The 18,892-nt window shown below is 39.3% G+C and overlaps 1 protein-coding gene across 1 annotated transcript in view; it reads right to left on the bottom strand.

Moving 5' to 3' along the window:
• LOC129090571 (protein diaphanous homolog 1-like) overlaps positions 1–18,892 on the bottom strand; it is a 91,467-nt gene that overhangs the window by 61,227 nt on the left and 11,348 nt on the right. The window contains exons 2-13 of the mRNA XM_054598214.1: positions 10,134–10,160; positions 9,269–9,430; positions 8,437–8,538; positions 7,582–7,712; positions 6,535–6,618; positions 6,381–6,441; positions 5,861–6,000; positions 5,394–5,499; positions 5,064–5,174; positions 4,710–4,828; positions 3,248–3,364; positions 981–1,096 (exon numbers count right to left, since the gene is read on the bottom strand). Of these exons, the coding sequence (XP_054454189.1) occupies positions 981–1,096; positions 3,248–3,364; positions 4,710–4,828; positions 5,064–5,174; positions 5,394–5,499; positions 5,861–6,000; positions 6,381–6,441; positions 6,535–6,618; positions 7,582–7,712; positions 8,437–8,538; positions 9,269–9,430; positions 10,134–10,160 (1,276 nt within the window). The remainder of the gene's footprint in view (positions 1–980; positions 1,097–3,247; positions 3,365–4,709; positions 4,829–5,063; positions 5,175–5,393; positions 5,500–5,860; positions 6,001–6,380; positions 6,442–6,534; positions 6,619–7,581; positions 7,713–8,436; positions 8,539–9,268; positions 9,431–10,133; positions 10,161–18,892) is intronic.

Below are 18,892 nucleotides of genomic sequence, written 5' to 3' on the forward strand. Positions count from 1 at the left end.
CCCAAAGTCAAAGTCTTTTCAGAATTCCCTTTTTTCTGTTTCCCCGACACAGTTTTGCTGAGCTGCAGTGGAGGCATAGTGACACAAAGAGGGAACTTTCTACTGAATAGACAGTAACTTTGGAAGGTACTCAACTTGATTTCATTAACTCAAACTGCGTAAGCCTCACATTGGCTTCAAATAAACATTTTGGCACAGAGCGAGTTTGGAAGCGCATTAGGAGCGGATCTTTAAATAAACGACATGAAAGAGAGGAATGATCAAAGCTGGCAAATCCAGATTTTATGATCATACGGGCACCTGACTATTGTTTTTAAGACAGACGTGAAAAATTGTGAACCTATCCTTTAAACAAAGGAGATGCCTGCAGACACATGTACCTGGGCCCTTTTATTCTACTAATACATACACCACCAGTGCACGAGAGTTACCATCTAACCAATCTATCATTGTGGGATCAAACATGCGAGGAGGACAAAGATATCTCACCTACTATATACTGTGAATCAGACTCTGGGATTTCTTAGTTTGAGATAAAGCTTTTTCTTTCTTGAAAAAGTTAATTTAATACCCCGTACCTACAACTGTGAAACACCCCCCCTCTGTGGCTCCACCTTGTGGTGTTCTGGAGCCACTACACATTGAACCATAGTTCCAAATTGTTTTAATAATTGTATTATGAGTATATTCAGGTCAAATTTCATAGTGCAGGTATAATAACATTAACAGCAACACAGCTTTTGTGTCAGGGATTGGAATGAGGTACGCCAAAGTGAAATATGGTTGAAAGTTTTGACCTGCAAAGCACTGCGCCACAATGTTTGATGTTTTTGGTCTACGTGCATTTTGTGTTGATTTGGTCTTCAGAAATGATATACATTTTAAGGGTGTTGCTTGATGGGCAAAGGGCCTCTCAGGGTTCACTTGGAGAGGGAAAAGGAAATACTTGATCATATGTCTATTCTGGTCTAACAACTCACCAATCAAGCCTTCAATGTTGAGACTGAGGTTACGGCACTTGAAGTCAGGGTCCGCTCCATTCTTGTGAAGCACGATCTGAGCAACACACTCGTCTATCAACTTGTAGTACTGAGGCCTGCAGGAGGGAGGGAGTGACAGATTTATAGATAGGTGGATTAGAAAACAGAGAGAAAGAAGTGGTGAGAGACGGCGGGAGATAAGATGAGAAGGATGGAAGGAGGGTAACAATGGAGAAGGAGAGGTAATATGTGGTGCAGGGTAAAAAAAAAAAGAGACAATATACTTTGTATGTCGTTTCCCCAATGACAATTATAGCAAATATATGTGTTGCAAAATACCAGTTTAGTCTGCATTAATAAGAAATCAGGAACATTATGTGAGCAGAGGATAGGACTGAAAAAAAAGATCAAGACAGTTCATTTGTTCAGACAAATGTGTGAACACACATGCTTTATCACTTTGTCTTTGTCTGAAACTGGGATTGGCTGTCTGTGTGAGCATGACAGTTTGAGTTTCTTGTCACCAAGATTGATTGTGTGCAACTGTGTGTTGGTGTATGTCCAGCGCCCCGTGTCTGATCAAGCCAGCTTCACACAGACACTCAATTTTGGAGGTGTCTTATTCCCTGACCCCATTAGATGCTGCCAGAGTCACAAACTCAATACTTTATTTATTCTGTCTCCCTCCCTCCCCTGTCTCTCTTAGTCACTCTGCCTTTGTCCAACACTTATTCCACTCCTTCAATATACTTCAAGGTTTTTTGTTTTTTTTCTCCAAAAGCTTAGATTTATCCGTGGAGCGAGAGAGACATCTAGTGTCATTCAGGAAAAGTTTAAGTCCAATAGATTTCCATTTGCTAGATTCTAATTGTGGCGTTTTTCACTAGCCTGAATTAATTTAGACATTAGGTATATTAAGAAAAGTGTGACTGGTAGGCCTCCAGCTATATACACATATTGGTAAATCATATATCAAATATACAGAAGTCATTGCCTTTTTAAACTACATCTATCAATTCCTGTACATGCACAGCATGTGACTAACCTTTCATATAAGAGCACTTATGTATTCGAATAAATTCTTCAGGCCTCAATTTGCACTTGAGATTGGAACACAGTGAGACCAAGAATGTAAAAAGAGCGAAGCAGCAGGCACTCTTTCATTTATTCCCACACAAATGCTAACCCTTCTATTCCCTGTACGTCCCTCCTCATTCTCTCTACATCTACCTAGCAATTTACCTCAACTCTCAATTTCTTCCTCATTATTGTCCCGCCTTCCACCTCCCTTCTCTCTTCATCTCTGTAATTATCAAGCTGTATTTTCTGCCACTCTGCAGCTCTCCTCCCTCCCACACCTGCTGTCTCTCTGTGGAGACCATTCCAGAGCACCTCTATTGTGTTCCACTGGATCACCTGGATGGAGAAAGCCGGACTGAAATGAAGGATGGATGGGAGAGAGTGGAAGACAAAAAAAGACCACAGCTGGGACCGCTTGTGGGGGCCAACCATCCTCTCAACTTATTACCTAAACTGTGTTAAAAATAAATCACCATTTCCTGCCTGTCTGATGCCATCAAGGCAACACCGACCAACAACTCACTAAAATGTGTGCTTGCTTACACATGTTGTTGTGTGCTTTGCCTGTGTGTTCTGTGATATTGAGTAAAGCAAACCATCGCTCCTACCTTTTGTGTTGCTGAGTGTGAAAGAGAACGTGCATGTGTATATGTGCATGCACTATACCATGCACCTCTTGACTCGTTATTATTCTAAACCCTGTCTTGTCATTCAATTATTCACTCTTCCTTTCTCCTCTGTTTCCTTAGCTAAACCCCCAAGGGCTTTGGAAGACACAGGGAGAGACATTAGCATATTGCTGGTGATAAGAGGTGATGGCGTTCATTTCTATTAAAATGGAATTGGACTTCTTTGCATGTATTAATTTCTCAGCCTTTGAGCGGTGCTCGAGAAAACAAACAGCAAATAGAGGACAGGGCTGAGTGGAGGGTGAGCAGGATGAAGAGTGGGAAATATATATGAATAAAAAAATAAAGATATATATCCATATATATAAATATATCAACAAAAAATTGCCTTATCCTAGTTTTCTTATACATAAATGACATTAGTGTACAGAACATGACAATAATGGAACAGCAGTATGTAGGTAGACTTGTGTCCCAAAACAACAGCATATAAGCTCTATTAAGCGAATGTGTGAGAGAGCATTGACATGTATGAGTGTGTATGTGTTCATGTGCTACCTGGCCAAGTAGTCATTCCGGATAAGCAGCAGGTGCTGCATCAGGGACAGGAAGTGGGTTTCGCCTTTGGAGTCCTTCACAGTGTTGACTAGGATATCAAACACTTCCCTCACATCAGTGAAGCAAAAGAAGTTAAGGCTTAACCAACACAAACAATAAGAGAGTTCAACACAAAATACAAACAACTCGATGCACAACATCTTCAACAATCAGTGACAAGTCTGAACAGTCTCACCCCAACTTCTGCTGCATATATTACACGTACGAGGCTCGGAGCAACACAACTGAACACGGTCATTTGTGCATTTCAGAATTACAGTTACATAAAAGTGAAATAGAGACCAAACTTGTGGACCATCTAATAACGTTTGTTGTTAATGGAGAGTGTTTATGTCTTGTACAACTACCACAATCAGTTCTATTACACAAATGTGTTTTCAGAAATTCATCTGACTTTAGCGTTCATTGAGTGTTGTTGTGCAGTTTGTTTACACTGTATCATTACGCATGTGAGACATCTGGTGGTGAAACTAATAACTGCATGTCAAAAGCAGCAAGAAGAATTACAGCAGTTGGTGAAAGTCATTTTTCAAAAGAACTGATTTAATTTGATTAAAAATCTGTGCATCCTGAATGCATCACTAAGTCAAACAGCCAAAAACACTGTGTTGTGTGATAAAGATAACAGCATAATTTGCATCTTTCCTGTGAATATATGTCTTTGTCAATTTGTTTTGGTTTTATAGGGATAGACCATATTTGCATAGAATAAAGCCATTAAGGTACTCTTCAAGTTCAGTTGTGGTAAGATGTGCATGTGCTCACAATGATACCAACTTGTAGTATAATGAACCATAAAGTCCATATACAACAATATAAATTAACAACTAACAAAGTGGGTTTGGTTGTTGTTGTGTACCTAATTGGACGGGCTTCTATCTGTATTACAAAAACAGATAATTCAGAGATTCAATAAAGCAATGTCAAACTCCCCCAGTGACTGGATGTTTTGCTGTTCTTTACTGCACAGCAGATGAGTAGTAAATGTTTGTGAAATGCTAATTGGCAAAGATAGATTTCGAATGTAATAAAGTCCACAGGGTTACAATGTCCCTAGAGCCTGAAAGATTATGCATCCGTCTTGGAAGAAAGTAAGTGGTCTGGCTAATAACTGGGAAGGAAGGGAACAATCTGATTTTGTGTAGATTGCTCCTCGTAGACTTATTTTTATAATGAAGGGCATGCATGCATCTAATTCTGTATCCTTACCGTGTGAATCATATATTTTCTTTCATTATAAAAACAGTATGAATGTTGTTCCTTTTGCTCATGAAACTAGCAAAGCAACAGAAAACCACGAGCAAGCTAAGTTATGTTGTAACCCCGTATATAGATTTCCAAGGTCAAAAAGAGGACCCTGAAAATGTCTACAGAGGGACCATTTTGCCCAGTGGAAGGATATTCCATCTCAATGCGGATGTCATCAAGACGTGCTTTGAGGTCCTCAGAGTCATCTTCAGCCTGCTCATCAAACACTGTGAGTTGCACCCTCAGCTCATCGTTTTCTATCATCCGCACCTCCTGCAGGGAGAGCGATGGGATGTCGGCGGTGGGATGAAAAGGCAAGGGGGGAAATAATAGGGAGTGTGAGACAAACATTGAGTTTGGACAGTTGAGAGACATCATGCACAGCATATGAGTGTGTCAGCCAGACAGAGGCATCAAGAGTAAGAGAAACATGAAGCGGAAGGATTTGCAAATGTGTGTTGTTCGAGAGTGGCTTTGAGAGAACATCAAAAGAGAATGCTTTCTGTACCGTCAGCAGGTCTTTGAGTCCTAATCTTTGCAGTTCAGAGCGAATATGGATCCTGAAGTCCAACTCTTCTCCCCGGCTTATCAAGGCATTGATTAGCTGCATGCAGCCACCCTGCAAAAAACACATTGGACGGTCAATTTCACAATTTAGAGCAACTGGATAGATTATAACTATAATACAAAACACAATATTTGTCAGCTGAGTAATTATTTTACACCGCAGATTGCATCCAGTTGTGCTGTCTATCAAATGCAACTGGGTGGGTGTCATTTGTCAACAAAAAAACACACACAGGGATTCATAATTGTTGAAGTGTTTGTGCATGTGCACCTTAAGAGCAATGTTGTGAATTTTCATGCCAGCAAGGAGCGGCTGGAACCTCTCAATGTCCAGTCTCTCAGCCTCCTCAGTAATAGCCTCCAAAACACGATCATTACTGCAAAAACAGACAGACAAGCACATCATAATCTTGTTAAATCAAATAACAATACATAAATAATGAGTTTACCATGAAAAACATGTAAGCATAATTAGAAAGAACTCTATTGGCTTATTTGACAGCTTTTATTGGTACCTGATATACAGTTGATGGAGAGAAAAGAACTATGTTATCATTAATGTCAATGCTAAGTTGCTAGTCATTGCCAATAGAGCAGATTAAAGCTGTAACTTCATTTAACACTGCATATTAGACTTATGCTCCAGAAATGAACTGTGTGGGAGAATTGGTTGTTCAGGCCCATTATTTCTGTTCAACTTATTCAAAAACATGGTCCCAACATTTCTCTATTGCTTACAGGTCCTCAGGATGTTCCAATATTGAGATGGCAGAAAGCAGCTTGACAGCATCCACCATCATAAGAGGCACCCGAGGGTTGATGGCTTTGACCAGCAGAGGAATTCCATCCACTGACTCGAGCATGGATTTAAGACCGTACTAAAGGGGAGAGAAAGGAAGAAGAACGAGAGACAGCAGAGTGAGGAAAAGTCCTTTAAGATGTATTTACTGCAGCAAAGACCAGGCTTTCATGGTTCAAATTATAGTGAATGCATCAGAGGAACCAGAATCAAGATACTCAACAACCAGTGTGTGATAAATAAATGTAAAAAGATTTAGATTGGAATTATCTAAAGTTAGACCCATCAGCACACTAAAAACTCTCAAAAGATGATCAGTGACTGCATTCATTGTTATGAACGGACCAAAGTTGTCCACACTGATTGAATACTGCCCTCTAGAGGCATAGTTATGCAACAACTACATCCAATCAACCAAAGACAGGATTAGGTATTTTGGTGTAACTGAAGAAACCTTACCTTGTTGTTCATGAAGGCTTTTAGACAGCGAATGATCTCATGTTGACATTTCACTCCCATCCTTTTAGTTGGCGGATGAGAGAGAAGACAGATACAGTTAGACATTACTAACACATTGAATACAATTGCCTATTGTGTGGTTTAAGTGTCTTACGGGTACTCGTCTTTGTCCTCCTGTAACCTTTTGAGCAGATTCAGCAGCAAGACGAGCCCCTCGTCTCCAAAGTTCTGCACCCAACTGGAAGTGACAAGACCATACGATTAGTACACTGTGCTTTCCACATTTTCACATTTTATTGCACGCCTTATTCCCGTTGCCACACTCTTGGAATATACATTGTTTACAAAGTAGTTTTACCCTTTTAAGATATAACTGGTTTTTTTGGTACTTCATTTAACTCAATGAATAAGGATATACTGCATACAGCCTAACTTTCAAGGCAGGCATGTTTAGCCGTGTTGTATTTTGAAATGATTAGCATCCTGCTACGTGTATTTCTGGTCTGAAAGTTAATTTCATAATGCCGAAAAATCGGTTTAATTTCTTCTATGACGCTTAATGTTTTGTTAAGCATTTTGCTTTAAAGGAATCATTTGCACCCAAAATAATCATTTGTATATCAATTGCTCACCCTCTCAGTGCTCGTACTGTTTATGCAAAAGTGTTTTAAATAGTAAGGTTTTAGGGAAAATGCATTTGCTTGGGAAAGCACTGAGCATTATGACTACATATAAACATATAATTGAGACTTGGATTATACTGCACTAGTTGTGTGAGAGTTTGTCCCAAAAAAATGAATATCATTATCCCCAAATGGAATTACAGGTATTTTGAGAAGTAGATTTATCACCAGATGACTAAACACAATACAGTAAACTGAATAGAGAAAATAAAGACGAGTGAGGAGCTGAACAATTTGCTTCCTTAACATCAGTATTCAATAGAAGCGTATTTAGAAGCAATTTAAATCATATGTAAAAAGCTCTGTATCACCTATGAACATCAGGGTACAGCAATTTTTTAGATTTTTCTTTGCAAAATGGCTTAAGCTCTGCCAAGTTACATGGTGATCATGAAACATCAGTCAAGTCTAATTTGGTTTGAGGTCTGGCCTCCACAACAGGATGCACAGTATGTAACTGTATTTGTGTATGTGTATATATATCTATATAGATATATATGTGTATATGTGTGTATTACCTGACAGGGTTGTTATTGAGTGAGACTCTCAGAGATTCCAGACAGCTCAGCAGCTGTGAGTCTCGGTAGTCTGACTTTAACTCCTGGATGTACATCAGGGCTGATTTGGAGCTCTCCTTCTGGCTTTGACCCTAATCAACAAAGAGGTTTGCATTCATATTCGTCTTCTCACAGGTTGTAATTGGTTTTATTTCCACAAGAAAGCACAAATGGCATGGCACCGTGGGCAACAATCGAGCCTGATCTGATATTTTAATGTGCAGAATAAAAGCGCACTGTGTGTAGGAATTTCTCTTCATTGTCTTATTTCACATTTACATGAACGGTGTGAGCAACCATCTGTGCTTGTTATGTAGATCCTTTGAACCACACACTCTCACCATATTCGATTTTATTACACCTGCTGCTTTTATTTACACAACTGCTAGAATGGTAGCTGATCCTTCAAATGATGCTTGTGATTTATAATTTCATCTACATTTTACTAGATTTGTATAATGTCTCTAACAATCGAGTCTTGGCTTGAGAAAAGGAAACACCCCGACTTCATAACCAAAGGCATTACCTAAACAGTCCAGGAAAGGCCTTTGACTGCACATTTGTCTGAACAATTAATCCTACATATTGGTGTCACTTCATGATCCCATCACTTTATTTATTTGGTCTTAAAAACACTTTATTCTGGCGTCAATTTAATTAGTTTTAAAAATGAATAAGATAAAAACCCCACACTATAAACAGCACTATGTGTTTCCAATATGGCATGTAAAGGACCTGACACTTTGTAACTTTCATGAAGCTGTTGGCAGAGTCCCTGCAGCACACTGTATTAGCAACATTTATGTTGGTACTGACAGCTTTAGACGTGTGGAGGTACTGGGAGACCATCTCTCGTTTGATCATAATGTCCTTTTGCCTGAGAGGCTGCTGCTTCTCCCCATTCAGGTTCATATCCACCTGAAAAAAGACAGGAGGAAGGAGGTGAGGAGAAAAAAGGAAGAGATAGGATGGAGGGAGAAACAAAGTATTTTAAGACAATCAGATAGCATGATGCAATTCTGTAGACTGAAGCAATTAACAAACAGAAAATACATACTAATACAGAATCATATTGTCTCAAAATACATGAAAAATGACATCAACTAGTCTCTACTAGATTGGAAGCAAGGAAAATAAAGCCCCCAGTGAGATGTATGAGATACGCAGTATAAAAGTGGGAGCAGGGGTGGTTTTGATGTTTTAAGATTCTGAGCAGAATTGGTACTTCATTAATTCAAAACACTTTAAATTATGAATTTCACACAGCAGTCTCAAGAGATAGGAGACTTGTGCTGGAAGGCAGACCTTCACATTTTTGTCTAAGCATACATATTTAGAGCAAACACAGAGGAAAAAGTTAACTCTTTCACAATTAAGAGTTTTTCTTTTCTATCTTTTAACAGTGGTGGTAATTCTACATGAAGGGTCCTTCATCAGGGAGTGATTAACTATTTGTGAGTGGAATATATCAAGTACAAGTTTTCATGGCTGTTCATGAAAAGACAATCAATAGGTGATTCTGCAACAGATGACTCTTTCACACACACGCACACACACACACACACACACACACACACACACACACACACACACACACACACACACACACAAACAAACAACAGAAACAAACTTTTACTGTCTTTCTCACCAGCATCTGTTCAAAGAGTTCCAGCACGTATTCATCGGAATGATCATGCAGCATAGCGGTCTGACCGCTGATCTCATAGATGGCTGCCGAAGAGTGGCGCTGACTCGGCTGGCTGGGCTTCTCCTTGTCCTTTTTCATCCTCATGCTGGTAAAACGTTCCAACTGGATTAGCAGACAACATGACACATGTTAGAGGGAAGAGGTCAGAGAAAGAAAGAAAGAAAAAAAACTGCAAGGTGTAACAATCACTGTAAGCCAGAACATGTAACAATCCCTAATCAAGTCACAGTTTGAAGATAGGCCTACTCTCTTATCACCAATGTTAAATAATTTAAAAGTAATAAAATACCAAAGGGCTATTTCTCGCTTAGTTTTGGGATATCATGTTTTAACAGTAGAAACCTTTCAACAATGTGACATAATTAGGGATTAGGTTTTTGCCAACAAACATTGTTTGAGTTTAGTTAACATGCCAAAACGTGTATTTATAATTGACTGCCAAATGAAAAACACTTAAGGACATCAACTTTTAGATGTATGTAATCTTGGCACACGTTGACATAGTGACCCCTCCATAAAGAATCATGAATAATAATCTGTCTATGTATGTATGTATGAGGACATCACAAGTCTATGTGCCAAGCATTTCATGCTGTCAGTGTGCATCTTCTTCAAAGCATGCACATCCAACGTGAGCACAGCACAGGACAAAACACAGATACTTCACAACATTTGTGTTATGGTGGATTAGGTTTGTGTGACATGATATTAAATTGGATACTGGTGAGTTGTTTCATCAAACATCACAGTGACATATGGATGAGTTAAGCACACACGTGATGGTTGAAAGCATTTATAAACCTACCTCATCAGGAATCAGGCGTTTGAGTTTCTGTAAAGGATGAATGGATGAAAAGGAGCAAAATGGAACGGAAGGGTAGGAAAAATCCGACAGACAGATGGGAAAAGAAGTGACAAGTGGGGGAGACAGACGGAGGGAGAGACAGAAAAAGAATCAATTAAACAGAAATCATTTACGACAGGAAACGGATCCAGGGAAATGTCTACAGAGCTCATGAGTGATTCACAGCAGGATAGAGGGGAAAAACTGTTAATAAATTACTGATGTAATTTAATGCATTTGTTATTGATACACATCTCTGGAGAACTAACACGTGTAAATTAGAGTCTACGTTAAAGTAATCAAGACAGCTGGTCGGTAATAATTACATGAGAGACCGAGGAGATCAGCAGTCAAACAGTGAAAGGCAGAGGGACATCTATACATTTTTAAACAGGGAAAGAGGGCCCAATGAATATTAAACACATTTGCATGTCTTGGCCACTAGATGTCAGGCTATGTCCATTAATGTCCCAATAGGAAACCCATCGTTGGCAGCATCACTTTCAAACCTGTCAAGTACATTCCCTGACAAAGTCCATGTAAAGCAATAACATCCAAATATCTCTTATTAGAATATTCAAAGCTACTATTATTATCACATGGTTAAAAAATTCTGCTTTCATGAATTTTATCAAAGTTAAAGTAGGTCAAATTCAGAGGCAAGCTGATTCCCTTGTATTTTGAAAGAGGAACGCAAACATCATATAGAACATCCATGTGCTACACCATGTCAAAAACCTATAAAACACAAAACAGCAGGGTGTCTTGCAGGGTTCTGAGGGGAACAAAATCACACTGAGAACAGCGTCTTCTTCAAGTCTACACTCACACAATTGACAAGTCTCAGGACATTCAGGAGTCTAAATTTAAAAAATATTTGCAAATTTAACAATTTTAGTTATGGTGTTGTGGGGTTAAGGTAGGAAAAGCTTATTCACAATTCACAACACATGAACAGTTTATTTTTTTCCTGCATTGCTGATTCTTCATCTAAACTAGGCCATTTTTTAGACGCAATGACAAGTGCTGGTCATAATCTTCTCAAAAAAAAAAAAAAATCTGATCTTATTTAATGTTCATATTACTGGAAAACTGTATGGACCAAGATTGTGAAAACTGCTTTTTAAAAGGCATAAAGTGACACCATCTACTCATCAACATGTCCACTGACCACAGTACATCCTTTGTACCTTGACTTTGCGTTTGTTTTATTTGTAGTTCTAGTGAAACCTGTCTTATTTTTCAGTTCATCTTTGACCTCCAGATGTTGCTCATTGCCTCTTAGCTGTAATAGTGAGATTCACTGTTCAGGTGAAATACTAAAAAATAAAATACCAGTGGGACATTATAGGTCTATTGCAAAACATTGTGGTACTTTTTCTTCGTCTCTTGTTGACTGCTCTGATGTGAATGCATGTCTTGCCTGCTAGGTGTCAGGCTACGTCCAATAATGTCCTCATTGGAAACTCAGCTGAGACGCTTACAACTGTTCTAAAAACCTTCACACATGCCCCAAAAGTTCTACAGAGAACAAATACTGCAACTTCAAAAAGTCTGACTCAGTATTACAATTCACATTCTGAGGATCAAATAAAGAAAAAGGCCAAACAGTAGCTAACACATGTTTCCCATGTCGTTACTAAGTCTGACCAGACAAAGTAAAGACCTTTGAAAGGTTAAATTCTAAAAATATTTACCCAAATGCTTTAAAATGAAATGCATGTTACACAATGCCACAAACACTACACCTACACAGTGCCTTACATATTAAAGACAGCCTTCACATCCAAATAACTCAGATCAAATGAATGAGGCTGTTTGTGTTATATTACATTTAGTTTCCTCTTTTAATCACCCACTACATTTACATAGCATTCAATTAGGGGAACATGAAGTAAAATTTGGTTTGTTGTTTCTATGTATGCCGCGAAGTTCTGGTAATGCAGATCACCGTAGTATTTAAAAAAACGAAATAATAATATCTAATACATCATATAATATATCATGTTACGATACACATATGATAATATTGTGTAAATTTCACATCTTAAATCAGACTTTTGTACAGTTATGGTAACAAACTCTCTCTCTCGTCCTTCCTACACTGAGGGAAATTAATTTGCAAAAAAAGTGACAAAATGCACAATATTCAAAGTTGCAAAGATTTCTTTTTTCAAAAATGTCTATAAATACTGCAATAATAGCGTTATCCTGAATTATTTTAGCCACTATAATAGTGAACATATGATATTGTGACAGTTGTTTTATTTTCCCACAGCTGTCTCCAGATCTACAATATTAATAGTTGGCCTTGCAGAACTACAGCCTCACTGACCAAATACCTATAGAAATAGATATGGAGTCTCTTTATGAAACACAGATTTGGTAACAACATTAGTAGTTATTAAGACTTCCTGGGGCGTCTGCACACCTGCAACAGGCTGGGCTGTCCTTACAACTGCCACAGATGGAGAAGCTAATTGGCTTTTTTTCTGTGGCAGGAGAATAGGTAAAGACGAGGGATAAAAAAAACCCAAAAAGGAGCTGTGATTACGGGGAGAGCATTGAAGAGAAGGATGTTTCCGCTTACACAGCTGCCATTAAATAACAGCCCTTTAACCCATGCACACAGACACTCACACAAATGCTGTGGTGGTATTCAGCCCACAGAGCGGAAACATACAGTTGACAGCAGGCACACTGGATTGTGGGTAATCGCACAGGAAACTGAATACGATGCGTCAGAGCAGCAATAGAGATAGATGGGGAGAAAGAGAAAAAAAAACATTTTTGTGTATTCAACTAAGTGAAAGAGTGAAGTTCCTCTTTTCAACCCCACATGTACAGTTGACAATATATTCTTCATGTACAAATCCAACAACGGTGTTTGAGCCCGGATTATCTCCGTCTGTCTGTCTGAGGGGAACCATTTCAAAGTTGTCAAGTTTTGATTTAAAATATATTTTACCAGTCAATTGGGAACAGCTTGTTAAAGTAGATCCACTAGAGTAGATGGCAGGAGATTCATTTACAACAACATGTAGAGCTCTCAAATCTGTCAGAGATATTAACGAGGTACACCTGAATGCAGCATGAAGTCCCTGTCTGGGCCCATATGCTTTACCGTACAAAGCGATGTAGACAAGCAATCGATTCTTTAAGTGGAGAAAGTGCAGCGTCGGCTGAAAAGCTAGGTGTGCTCCACTGGTTGCAGCAGTCTCTAAACGACAAGTGTTTTTGAAAAATACGGGAAGAATCCCTGATCCTGCTTTTGACTTTTTCTTTAAAAGGTCGACATTGAAAGCTTATAATAAATAAATAGAGAAAGATTGAGCAAATGTGAGCTTCAAGAGGTGCTGGACTATTTACACAATATTATCTAATGTGTGTTATTAACAATATTTCAATATTAAATTCCACAGTTATAATCAATTCCATTATATTGGGAGACCCCTAATACCAACATTAAAATCTACACTTACGTGTGTGTCAACTGAGTGTAAGAACTGAGCAGTCATACAAGTAGAGAAAAAGTACATCATCTAAATTATGTTTAGCATTGAATCTCAACTATAAATATACACTTATAATTCAGCTGCCAGCTGAATGAGCAGATTCATCTGATCAGCCACAATGAATAGATTAGATGAAGTAGTGCATGTGACATGCCCCCTTTTACTACATTTTGGGAAAACATCGATCCACCAACACTTCACCAGGTTAAATAACTTAAACATAATTTACTTAAGTGGGTTTGGTTTGGGTTTCCCCAAGGAAATTGGTTACTGAAAGTCTAAACAATTACCTAATGTAAACAAAAGGTTGCAGGAAAGTTTCCAAAGCATTTGGTTTATTACGTTATGATATATGCATGATCAATACAATAGGGGCTAGGTCAGAGAATCGTGAAACTAAAAAAATGTTTCGTCTATGAGTCTTGGGACAGGTGTAAACAAAAATTGAAATCCCTCAATTACAAGTGAGGAGATTTTTACAAAAGTAAGAAATCAAGAGTGCTGCACTGATTGCTGCTTTGATATTTTCTATGCAGCACAGCCCCCCCCTCCAGTGGCCCGACACGAAACCCCTTACAAACTACACACACACATACACAGCCACACAGACACACCATGCAGGCGTTCCAACGGGAGCGTTATTACACAGACTTGAAAGAAGCAGCAGAAATAAGGAGGACAGGGAATGGGCTCCGTAGGTCTCTACGACCAGACAGCTGAGGAGAACGCATACCAGCAGATGCATTTGTCTTGTGACAGCGGAATAATGAGACAGTCACACATTTCTCTGTGTGTGCGCTCACCTGCAACGATCTGTTGGCACATACTGAAGTAGCAGGTCCGGAGAGTGGCGAGAGAGATAATGTAAATTAGAGTAAGAGTGAAACCAAGATAAATTGCAGACAGGCAGAAAGCAGAGTGGCCACTTTTACAGGCAAATGAGTGCAGCACCGACAGTTCTGCCAGAGGATCATTTGATTGATGCACACCTGGTTATTGGTTAGGCTGCACAATAGGGAAAAAACATATTTTTTTTGACAGTTACTGCAAATTTGAGATGGATGTGACATATTTTGTAGTTGTCTTAGGGCTAGATTTGCTAGTTAAGCAATAACATCCCATCATGACTGTATTAATGTCAATCTTGTATCCTATATTATCTACATTCCTGAGAAACACTAACACCGGTGTTTCTAAAAATAATTGTGTATTTAAAAAGTCTTCATCACAAAACCGAAGCATTAATGTTTTATGTTATAAAATAATGCAAGGCAAGTTAGTGCTAGTTCTGAATATATCCAGAGGGCGGCCAACCTGTATTTTGTGTTGACTTTGGTGGCCCCTGTGGACAAAAGCAGTAGGACCAGCGGAGCAGCAAGGCTAAGCTCTACTCCTGGACGGAGGAGGAGCCGCTGCTGCCGGACACGGAGCTCTGCACCTCCTGTGTTAGCTACCACTGCAGGTCGACAGCGGCAGCGATGCCTGATATGGGTTTGTCCGCAGCACGCTGGTCCCTGCTTTAGTTGAGGGAGTTTCTGGTGAACCTGCGTTATCTGTTATCACCGGATTGGAACAAAAGGACCATGGAAGGCATTACGAATGTTCGCTGATGCTCGTTTGCTTACATAGGGCGTATAAAAGGCATCAGTATTAAACCAAGACCGACCATACACGCTTATACATAAATGGCATGAACAAACTAAAATGTTTTGCCACGCCAGCACAGGTAGAACTGAGATGGGTCATGATGCTGACCAATTAAGGTCTCTGAGGCACCAGTAGAGTGGGAGCGTTCACATTCTCTTATCAAAGTAGGAGTATAGACACTGGATCGTCTGTTATCCTGGAAGTAGTGAAGCACTGGGAAAAGGACTTTGTAATCAACGGTGTTCAAATGAATGGATTGGAAGTTTGAAGTCAAAGTTAAGCTGGATTTACATTTTTTTTGTCAGCCTGATTTACTTACAAGTGATCTCAAGAAATTGTGTCAAGCTCTGCCTATTAGTGTACTACATTGTTATTGTTTTGATTCTGACTGAGCCTTGCTCGCAGTTTCCCTTGGTCTTAATATGTAGCTTTAAACACAATCAACCATTGTCCAGTACTAAAAAAAGAAATTACGTGTAGCAGCCAGGGGCTGGCCAGAGGCCTTTGTTAGAATGGCAAAGTGTCAAAATAATAAAATCTATTACAATATGAATATGACAGAAATTAAACAAATATGGGAATGCAATACAATGACATTATTGTGTATATATATATATATATATATATATATATATATATATACACAAGATTCACAGATTATTCACAGAAATACAGAGGAAACGAATGGCCTGTCCGTTAAGATGGATGTGGGGTTATTGCACTCATATTTCTGTTTGTGTTATGTTATTTATAATGCCGGGTAGCGTGGTATTGGGGCTGTAACATTTCTAGATATTAATATTGTGTGAAATGGTCTGGGAGACAGAGCTGGGCGGGAGAGGGGAGTATGACAGGTTGGTGACAGGTGAGGCCCTGAGTGTGTGCAGTGTGGAAGTGGGCCATGCAAATGATTCCTCCTGTTAATGCTTTGAGGAAAGATGGGCGTAGTATCTTGATTGTATGAAAACCTCTGACCGCTGAACATCAAGAGCTGTGGCGTTACAGAGCAGTGTGCGTGTGTCATTATATTGCTTACCATGTTGCCACGGATACAGACATACACAGAGTGTTAGATATCGCAAAGGGGGAAGCAGCACTTGAGCAGGCACACACCCAGGCGGGGCTGAGAGGTTTCTTATGAATAACGCCTAAGCAGGAAATTACCAACTACCCTGATGTATTGCACACACACAAAAGTATTTGGTTAACAGGGTTCTTAGATTAAAAAAAAAAAAAAAAAAAGACTTTGCTTTGCCCTCAGCTGATCTAACACACATAGTACTAAAAGGGCAGGGTGTGATAATGTTGTCGTAACCCTGCCTGGTGACACATGCCAGATTAGTTACAACTTCCAAGCAACCAACTGTGACAAGAAGAAACACAGAGAGCAAAGAAAACAGAAAAGATGAAGAAGCCCCCCAAACAGCGAACCATTATTTCACCGAGGCCGTGAGGAGGAGCACACTGAATGTGTCGTCATCCGATTCGTTCACATCCAATCTTTTCCGTGCTGCACTTTTTAATGCTCCTACCACACGCCTCGCTGACCTACTGACTGGAGGTGCATTTGAGTGCACTGCCTGTCTTTGTTTGAGAGACGGTATGATTGTATGTCGGTGCAAGTGGGGCATGTCTGCTGCATGACTGCTCCTCGTCCTTGGTCTACTGTTGTTAATGGAGACACAAAAGCGAAGCACCCCACACCCACCTCAACTTAAAACAAGGGAGGCCACTGTTGCCACGTCTCTCTGTTTGCATCCCTCTCTGTCTGTCCTCTGAAACTGATGGAGTAAAATAATACTCACCTTTCACAAAGGGACAAATGAATAACATTAATTTAATTTACATCAGTCCTAAATTGGTTGTTGTGTTCACAATAAACTAGCAATTTTCCCTTTAGAAAAAAGCTGACTGAACGGGTTCCACAGACGGATTCTCTGATACTTTGACAGCAGTCCTCTTCACTATACCCTTTCTCCACCGGCGCTATACAACAAGCAATATCCATGGTGTGGTGTTGCAGGATCCATTTAAATGCATTTCTAGTGAGCCCTATAAAAGGACTTCAGGGGTCTGGCAAATGGTTATACGGCCCCGTTCAATTCATTTATTGTTATTAAAATCAGTAATTAATAATAAATGAAAAATTAATAAATTCACTCGTCAATAAAGAGTTCTAAAGCAATTCGTTTTAGTGCTTTCAGGGAGGAGGCAACGATATGGTATTACTAGTCTTACTTAAAATTAACAGAGAAATGCACTGAAATATTTGGTTGGTATTAGAACAACCTACTAAGTATGGATGATTCTTTCTGACCAATAGCCCACCCTTGTTAAGCAATCGTTAACTGTTAACTGATAGGATTGGTGCCTTGCATGCAGCGGTGCTGTGGCGAGTGTGGTTAGTTATTCCCTGAAAAATAAACTGTCCACTCACTGCACTGCTACGTTCACATATATGACGTTGCTGTTTCATACATATTGCCACACACACTCTCTCTCATGCTGTGGAGGCTTACTGGGAAAGTGGCTCAACTGTCCACAGCGATGCACGCAACATCATGGCTGCCAACTCTACCAGAAGGTTGAACTTGGAACTCAGTTACCAGTTTTGTGTGTACACTGAAGGTTGTATTAACTTATGGATTCAACCTGTTCTTGCATCAGTTATCAATGCACTGCATTTCAATCAAACTGCTTAAATTATTAGGGGGGGAATATTGTCATATATTGTTTTATAATATATAATATAATAATAAAAAACCTAAACCAAGACTTTCAGGTTACACCACCCTAGATGTAATGCTTGTGGGAGTGAAAAACCAAGGAGACAGAAAAACAAACCTAACAACAAAGAGAGCAAACGTCATCCACCACCAACCGTACACGCAGTGTGTAGGAAATAAAAGCAGATGGGAGATTTAACAACACAAGCGTAAGGCTAGACCTATAATTTGTAGAAAAGCAGGATTTTATAAATGGGTTTCACAGAACAAAGATATTTATCGGAAGCAGATCTGAATCAGCTACGCAATTAGCACACAATTCAATTACACCCATCAAAGGCGAGAGAGAGAGAGAGAGAGAGAGAGAGAGAGAGAGAGAGAGAGAGAGAGAGAGAGAGAGAGAGAGAGAGAGAGAGAGAGAGAGAGAGAGAGAGAGAGAGAGAGAGGGTGTCTATGTTCACATGGGTCAGGAAAAAACAAAAAGGAGCACTAAAATAATATGACCAACCCAAAAAGAGATTGTTGGTACTGAAATGATACCACACCAAGTATCCTAAAACATCAGGAAACGTAATGGAATAAGAAATGAGAGAATGGAACTTCAAATGTGCTCTACATTTTCACATTTTAGACCATATTTTGACAAAAGAAAACATAAAACAACAGGAGTGAATTATTGTACCATAGTGTGTATATTTAAATATCCAAACAGGTCAAATCTTCAGATCAGTTCTGACGATCAGCTACACCCTCACATCTCTCCATCTTCACATCACTCTGCTGCCTATCAAGAGTTTAATCCTTAGATAAGTATGAAGAGTACTGAAATGCT

The sequence above is a fragment of the Anoplopoma fimbria genome, chromosome 4 (assembly GCF_027596085.1).
Source record: "Anoplopoma fimbria isolate UVic2021 breed Golden Eagle Sablefish chromosome 4, Afim_UVic_2022, whole genome shotgun sequence".
NCBI classification, from domain to species: domain Eukaryota; kingdom Metazoa; phylum Chordata; class Actinopteri; order Perciformes; family Anoplopomatidae; genus Anoplopoma; species Anoplopoma fimbria.